At 39.6% G+C, this 8,228-nt stretch overlaps 1 protein-coding gene across 4 annotated transcripts in view; it reads left to right on the top strand.

Annotated features, from left to right (window-relative positions):
* The window catches only part of mast1a (microtubule associated serine/threonine kinase 1a), a 59,023-nt gene that overhangs the window by 35,755 nt on the left and 15,040 nt on the right, over positions 1–8,228 (top strand). For all 4 annotated transcript variants that reach the window (XM_014004940.1, XM_014004939.1, XM_014004938.1 and 1 more), the window contains 6 exons: positions 1,008–1,083; positions 1,711–1,920; positions 2,020–2,121; positions 6,196–6,328; positions 7,793–7,860; positions 7,998–8,074. In XM_014004940.1, coding sequence (XP_013860394.1) covers positions 1,008–1,083; positions 1,711–1,920; positions 2,020–2,121; positions 6,196–6,328; positions 7,793–7,860; positions 7,998–8,074 — 666 coding nt within the window. The remainder of the gene's footprint in view (positions 1–1,007; positions 1,084–1,710; positions 1,921–2,019; positions 2,122–6,195; positions 6,329–7,792; positions 7,861–7,997; positions 8,075–8,228) is intronic.

The raw sequence follows: 8,228 nt of genomic DNA, 5'->3' as shown, positions 1-8,228 counted from the left end.
GGCCCACACGTTGCAACAAGAAGGTGCCAAAATGTCAACAATGGGAACAGAATGACACAATTTTCATCATGAAACTGACAATCCGATCAGATTTTGGCAGTTCGGATGCAACATGCTGCGCGTTTCAGTTAAGGCTTAATGAACGAGTGTTGTTCAGTTTTCTTCTGATTGCACAAAATAAACTGAATTTAAACAGATTTTATGCATGTTATGCAAACTGAGCTTTAAAAAGTTAGAACCTTTTGGAGAAAAAAATGGCAATATATCTCCTTGATTACAGTATTGCAATATATCRTATCATGCCCCYTGTGTTGTGATCATATCATATCACCAAATTCTTGCTARTACACAGCCTTAYAGTTGTAGAGGTATATGTAATGATTCTGATTTCCAGTGAAATCCATCCATTGCTTCATGAGATATTTTACTAACAGCTGAATGACCCAGGGTGTAAAAGTTTGTTGTTTAGATGAAGCCTCTCTCTGACTCCCACTCTGAATGCACTATTCCCTAACTGCACACAAAACATCAGTACGAATCAGTATTCTGTCCTCATTAAACTCATCTGCAGTTGTTGGCCTAGATTAAATCTTGTGGCTTCAGCACTTYGACTGCCTTTAATTTGCACCTTGACTTGTGTCATTATCGCCARTCACATCACAACAATGTCCAAACGGATTTTCTTTTGTGGAAACCTAGAACGTGGCTCTGAAATAAATGTTTACCTGTTTCRTTTCTGCTGTTTTTGTAGCGTGTCTCAGTGCACTCCCATTCTGTATGTTTGTTTTTGACATCTGATGCATGATCTGACTGAAATGGTTACAGGAACAGAGAGGGGCTGAATTTCTGATGAGTTTATTAGCATAAAATACTGACATGACAGTCAMGAGGGAAAGTGAAAAACACAGGATTGCATCTCTCAGCTGCCTCGTCTGTCTTTGTTTGGTTCAGTCCTACTTTTATTTAGCTCTGCAGAGTAAATTACGCTCCTGTTTGTCTCTGCTCAGCCCGGGGCGCTCTCCATCCTGCTATGACAATGAAATAGTGATGATGAACCATGTCTACAAGGAGCGCTTCCCCAAGGTCAGCCTCACACAAACAAACAGGAGTGTAAACTGCACCTCCACACACTCACACATCAAACCCGCTGCCGTCTCTTATCTACAGTTAAAATGTGACTCATTATTTTTGCTGGATTCAGACTTTTTAAGAACACAGCTGATGATTCATTAGTGCCACGGGGGTAAAGATACAAAAAAAAATATAGAAAAATAAGTGAGTCAAAATRTTTCCCTAGAGCACATTTAGATGCATTAAAAGACAGCTTTGTTTATTTTAATGATGTAAAAGAGGCATTTTTCTTTTAAGTGAATATCAAAATGGTTCTTTCTGAAAGATTGTTCAAACAAAATATAAAGTTTTTATTTCCCGTAAGGCTCATAATTTTATTTTGTATAATAGAAACAGAAACACAAACTGAGTGGCTAATTCTATCATGATTCAATTTCTTTTTTTTATTATTGGGGTGTAAAAATATGTAGTTCAGTACATACCTCAGTTTTAGAGTCCTGGGTTTTGTGCAGTAGAACAATATATATATATATATAAATATATATATATAATGTTGTTTTTTTAAGCAGACAATAACCCAAAACAGAGACAGAAAAACAAAGCATGTCTAACTTTAACAACTGTTTTGCCCCCAATAAGGCCACAGCTCAGATGGAGGAGCGGCTGGCAGAGTTCATCCAGAACTACTCCCCRGAGAACGTTCTACCGCTCGCCGATGGGGTCCTCAGCTTCATCCACCATCAGGTAGCTGAGCTGTCCAGAGACTGCCTGGCCAAATCACGCGACGGCCTCATTACCGGCGTTTACTTCCGGGAGCTGCAGGARAACATGGAGAAGATGCTGCACGACGTGAGTTGTGAGACGGGGGTCGTGAARTTGGAAAGGTGGTCCTTAAATCTATCTTAAAATCTTCACTTGTATTTTTCTGTTTTTTATTTTCATTATCAGGCATACGAGCGCTCAGAGAGTACTGAGCTCACCTTTGTCACTGAGCTTGTCAAAAAGCTCTTCATCATCATTTCTCGTCCTGCCAGRCTACTGGAGTGTTTGGTAAGTTCTACCGTATCATCTGATCGTGTGCAGTGGAATAAAAAAAGATTTAAATTCAAAAATATCCTCGGCCCAATGGATTAGAATCAACACAAAACACTGTTCTCACAATTTCACCTTGAAACAAGCTGACAGACYCAAATCAAGGTAAAACTAAGACTTAAAACTCAGACTTTATTTTTTGAAAAAGCTATTTACACCAACAGTGTTTGTTCACACTTGTTTCCTGTGAATTCAGGTGTTTTAGTCAGAGTGATCACTCCTGTGACGGGATTCTTRAATTCTTCATCAAAGGAAATAAAAAACATTTTCTATTCTCATAAAATATACCCCASTTACAAAGCAAGGATTATAACCCCACATACTCTGCGGATGTTTGAGACTTCATAGTCGAGTGTACTGGTCGCCTGACAAATTCCTTTTTTTTCCTTTTTTTTTTTTACAATTTCAGTCATGGCTTCAAGGATGAGGAGGAAGTTTTAGTTTTCAAAAAACAAAAGAAGAGAACCTGCCTTACCCAGAGTCTGAGCTATTTCCTCCCACAAATTTGTTGTTTGCTGAAAGTCCTTTCATTGACGTATCATAAAGTTTCTGTTTTCTAATCTCCTTTGTGAGACGCTCTACAAAATTTTACTCCATTTCGTCCACAAATGGCATCAATCCACAACCATATCTGCATCCAAAACAGTTCGATGTGAACTCGCCGGGCAGTTTATTGTACGACACTGTGGATGGAGACGTTAAAAACTGATCTCTACACGGACCTGTCCAGCAGACGTCTGCTTCGAGTCCATTCGGAAATCCACGGCACGAAGTACRCCCGAGTATGCGAGGGTCTTAAAGACATCATTTGATTTTTTTTTCAGCGAGGACTGTCCTGAACAGAACCCTGACCTCAGCTCCATCAAACACTTTTTGGGATGAGCTGGAACAGACTGCAATCCAGACCTTCTCGCTAACATCAGTGCCTGACCTTATAAATGCTTTACAGAAATGAATTGAAATCTCACAGAGACTTGTGGAAAGCCTAAATAGAAGAGTAGAAACTGTTAGACAGTAGATAAAAAGTGAAAAAAAAAAACTCCATAGATTCCCTGTTGGAGTCAAGGTCAGGGGTGGCTAAATGTGTTTGATCCATAAAATGCATAGTTTAACATTAATCTCTCACTGTAAAGTAGCCACTGCAGAAATGTTCTGCATTAAATTTGAGTAAATGACTTTAGAACCGACTAACTGAATGTCTGAGGTGTAAGGTCTTTATTACACATTCAGTGTGTRCCTTTGCATTTACGTAGAAGTAACTTCCAATATTGGTTCAGTTGCTTCYGGTCCATGTTTTACCTGAAGCAATCTCATGGGAACATATAAATTTTGCAGTCCTGTGCAGCAGAGGTCACAGTGTTGTTAAAGCTGTGCCACACAGAGTGTAACAAATGCTGCAGCTTATAAACTTATTGCTCCGGGATATTTTCTTCTTTACTTATCTGGAAACTGTGGAGATATAATGTAAATTGGAATATTGCTACCTTCTCGACTCGTCAGACTTCTCAGCCGTACATCCAATCAGCTGTTAGACGAGGGCGTCGTTGGCACATACCATATTCATTCAAGTATAATACATAAAATTAAATCCATAAAATCATCCATAAAGTTGGGAGGTAGTACAATACTCGGATAAATATTTTTACTTATGTATTTTAACTGAAATATCGGCTTCATTCACAAAATGCATGAGTCCGGAAATGAGACCACGTCGTAAAAAGCAGTTGAAACGAGCTCACCTGTGACACTCCTCCGTGCTTCAGAGCGAGATAATAACAGATCCAAGCAGGCGACATGATGTGAAGAAAAGGGGGAAAAGTATTCCTGCACCTTAGTAATGATAACAAACTAATGGCATTAGTGTGTGACTGGGCCGCTTCTGGAACAACAACAAACACATGTTCGTCTGTAATGGCTGCCGTCTACCGTTGTTGCGAAAAAGTTTCTATCCCTGAAAAAATGTTTTCCTACCAGAGGGGGCGCTCGTGAGTAGGAAGTAATCTGCTTTTGCCCCACAAGATGGTCCAAATCTCATGTCAAGTCTCTGACTTTTGTGTTGGCGCCTCCTGGTGGACTATGTGTGAAATGCCAGAATTCATATGATGCTGCTACAGCTGATATACGTATATTTGTTGTCAGAATACATTTTAGTACATATGTTGTTAAAATAAAGTGAACAGTCCAATGATCATTTTACTGATATGTATAAAGACTGCAAAGGCTGAAAAATCTTGAAGTCTGTATGAAATTGAAGGTAGTTTGAGGATTAAATTTTTTATGCTTTTTAAGCTCAACAAAGAGGGAGTTGTATTATACATGAATAAATACGGTAGTTCACCTAAACTTCCCTGGTAATGTTAGGAATGTATACACGGAAAGCTTAAACACACCTGCACAGTTTGCCGATTGACGACCCCCCACCCCACACACACACACACACGTTCATGTTCATCAACTATGGGGTATCTCCCCGTCCACCGAACCCACGTCTCATCTTTCAGTTGCTGAGGCAACCGTCAGAGGAGGTCGATCGGGTCAGCCAGGACGTGGAGGAGACTTTAGATTCTCCTGGCTGTGAGGTTACAGAGAAGAATACTCACACATGCATGAAAAGCTGGGGAGTTCATTTAGCATTCATGTCAGTTGCAAGGTGTGATTTGTTGAAAATGTCACACAGTCAGTCGGCTGTTAGCTGCAAGAATATTATCCTGGAGCAGAGCGAGCTATCACAGAGCCACGTTAATTCCTCCTCTTTCCTTTTTCTCTGGTCTGAGGGAACCGATATGAGAAGGCAAGGACGGAAATGATCCTGGCCGCCTCAGGCTTTCTAATCAAAATGTTATTCCACCGGCAGGAATGAAACTAAATCCCACGGGATGCAACAAAAGGCTGTTGAAATAGAAAAAGGATTTCTTTAAAAAAATAAAGCAATTTAAAGTTGAGAAGAGTATTGATGCTGATTGTATTTTTTTTGACAGCTTCATTTTGATTGAGGTTTATGAAATTGCTGCAGGTTGAAATAAATGTTAGATTTGTGATTTGAAAGTAGAATGCAATAATTTCAGCTTCCAGAAAAGCAGAAGGAAATTAAAGTCAACTAAAAAAAGGGGTCCGGGGGCATGCCCCTCTAAAAAACTTAAATGGGTGTAGTTTGTTACATTCAGGTGCAATCTGGGCACAATATTATATAAAAACTTAGTTGGATGAGATAACAAACTTGTGTAGAATCTTAGAATGAAAGTAGCAGTCAGACTTTATGAGCACTTCTTACAGTCGTTCTGCTGTGGTATACAGTTGTTACAGAGTAGTTGTCTTCATTTCAGATTTGTGTTTCTGATGCTCGATTTGTATCCCTGTGAGAATCAGTGTTGTATCTTTAAAGGGGGCATATCATGCAAAATCCACTTTTTTAGCTGTTAAATGTATTTTGTTGTGTTTTTTGAGTCTTTAGAAGTTCAGAAAATTTGAATTTAGGTTTTCCCGATTCTGCATAGATATCTTTATATTCTGTTTGGGTCATATTTTTAGACCAGTTTTCTCTATTTTCTCTCACATTTTCTTTATTATTTGTCAAATTACTTTCGACGGAACTGCCAAATAAGGTCTGGAATTACCAATTACATTTTTGTCATCCTTATTCTCCTCTGGCTCTGGGTCAGACTCTGGCTCCAACATTTAGGGCTGGATGGACAAGTCTTCCCTTATTGACATATTTTAGTTTATCTGTAAATAAAAAGTTTCTGCAATGCTATATAGTTGCAAATCCCTCTTTCAAACTGGAACGGATCGCTCTGGAAGCTGGGGGGTGCGAGGTGTGAAGAACCTCATATAGTTTTAAAGAGACAGCCTCAAAAGGAGTTGATCTGAGCTCAGAAAAGGGGTGAAAGAGGGGTTTGTTGAGTTACAACAATGAGGAATTCATTGCAGTTCCACTTATATATCCCAACTGAATGGTTTAAATGTGAAAAAGAAATATTTAAAAGCCTGATTTGTCTTTTTATTAACTAAAAGCCTAACATTTGTTCCTGACAGGAGTTCAACCCAGAAGAGTTCTACCATCTACTGGAGGCTGCGGAGGACCACGCCAAAGAGGGGCAGCTAATGAAAGAAGACATCCCTCGATACATCATCAGTCAGCTGGGTCTGACCAGAGACCCACTGGAGGGTAAGACAAAAGAAAATAGATCGAGGTTTATTGGACACAACAGGAAACACTGTAGCAAAGCAGACAGAAAACAAGCTAAGTTTTTAATTTGAAGACCAGCGTTAGTTTCACTTCCTTTATAAGAGTTAGATCAGAGGATCAATACCACTCTCGTGTCTATTAAGTGCCGACCTGGAGCCAATAAATTGACCACCTTAATGAGGGAAATGTTTGGAAACAGCTCGGCTGTTTGTGTCCATGAAGGAAATAAAACACAACACAAAACACCACACACAGGGTTCAAGGTTTTAGCTCTAAGGTTTTGTCTGATTTTATGTCACACAGTGAAGGAAAAAAAGTATTTTCATACAGTGTGTTTAAACATCTGGTTTACTGTGTGAGCACAATGTGCAAATGAAGCAGATATTGAGCGAAATTGACAGATAGAAGAGCACAAACTTAGTCTTAGTTTTTTTTCTTGGTTGTTTTTTTATGCTAATTGCAAGCAGGCAATAAAACCATGTTGCTACAGACAGCTTAATGCACTTGGTCAAATCCCTAACAGCAGACTACATTTTATATTTCAGCATATGTCTCTAAAGGCTCAAACACTGTATTCAGATCAGTTTTTTGAATGTTGCACAAGTGTTATTTGCAGGATCAGTGTAAAGTTGGGACCATTTGCTGACCAGTGATGCAGAGAGACGTCGCTGTGTTTCATTAATCATCAACTCATCGTTTTGTTCCCTTCTGCTCAGCTGCCTCCTCTCAAATCCAGCTGGAACCGCTCGTTAGTTAATTTGTTTAAAAGCTCGGAATAATCTCGCTGCCATCTTATTCCTGACTTTGCGAGGAACGTTGTTAGAGGTCTTTCCGAGTTGATCTCTGCTAACAGTGTGCCACTTGATGTCTTGATCTTGCGCAGTCTTTAGTGCCCACATTGTTATGCACAGGCACACATGCACGCCCACGTAGCTGCGTGCACATCCATACTTTCACACTGTTCTTTCTTTTCTTGGTTTCCCAGAGACGGCTGGCGAGGTTTTCGGTGACAAACAGAAAACTGAAAACGTGATTCTCACCTTTTTTTTCAGCGACTTTTAGCTTACATAAAGTTCATTTCCACAAACAGGTTTTGTAAATGCTTTTGAAAATTTACCCATCATTTGGCTTTTTCTGTTCTTTAACACAACAATGGTTTAATTAGTGTATTCAACCAGCTGTCACAAACTAAAGTGCAAGAACATTGAGCGTGTTCTGCTGATGGAGAGAGGGAGGACTGTGGAAAATAAAACTGATTAACACCAGAAGCTGCTTTTTTTCTCAAAATTGTCTTTGACATGTTTGGCTCTTCTGGTGTTTAGAAACTTGGTGCTTTGTTCATGATGTTTGAGGCAGTGTGGGAGGTGAGCTGTTTTGCCTGGAAAATTGTCTCCTTTTCATTTTAGCACCAGGTTTGTTGTTAACCAGCATGTTTCTCCTCAGAAATTGTCAGCCTCGACAGCTACGACAGCGAGGGTCCGCACACGCCGGAGACAGACGACTCGACAGAGGTGATGAACTGACACAAACATGCGCAGACACACCTGTTTAGACCAGTTTTCATTAACACACAACACCAGTACCATCACACACCACTGTGCTAACCAGTGCTCTGAAGTTGTGCTTTTATTGTGTTGGGTGTCACCAGGGAAAAGGCAGGTCCATGAAGCCCCCCAGTGAAGAAGACTTTCAGACCATCAAACTCATCAGTAATGGGGCTTATGGGTAAGGAAGGATTTTACACCTCACTGATTCTTTATACAAACAAAATCATCTTTGCTCAAATATTAATAAGTCTTTATTAGGTGTATAAGCCAATTCAGTCCAGAAAAATGATACAGAGTACAGTATAGTATAGTATAGTATAGTATAGTATAGT

The sequence above is a fragment of the Austrofundulus limnaeus genome, unplaced genomic scaffold (genome assembly GCF_001266775.1).
Source record: "Austrofundulus limnaeus strain Quisiro unplaced genomic scaffold, Austrofundulus_limnaeus-1.0 Scaffold27, whole genome shotgun sequence".
In the NCBI taxonomy this organism is placed as follows: Eukaryota; Metazoa; Chordata; class Actinopteri; order Cyprinodontiformes; family Rivulidae; genus Austrofundulus; species Austrofundulus limnaeus.
Note: the sequence above shows the minus strand (reverse complement) of the source record. Positions and strands in the feature narration are given on the sequence as shown.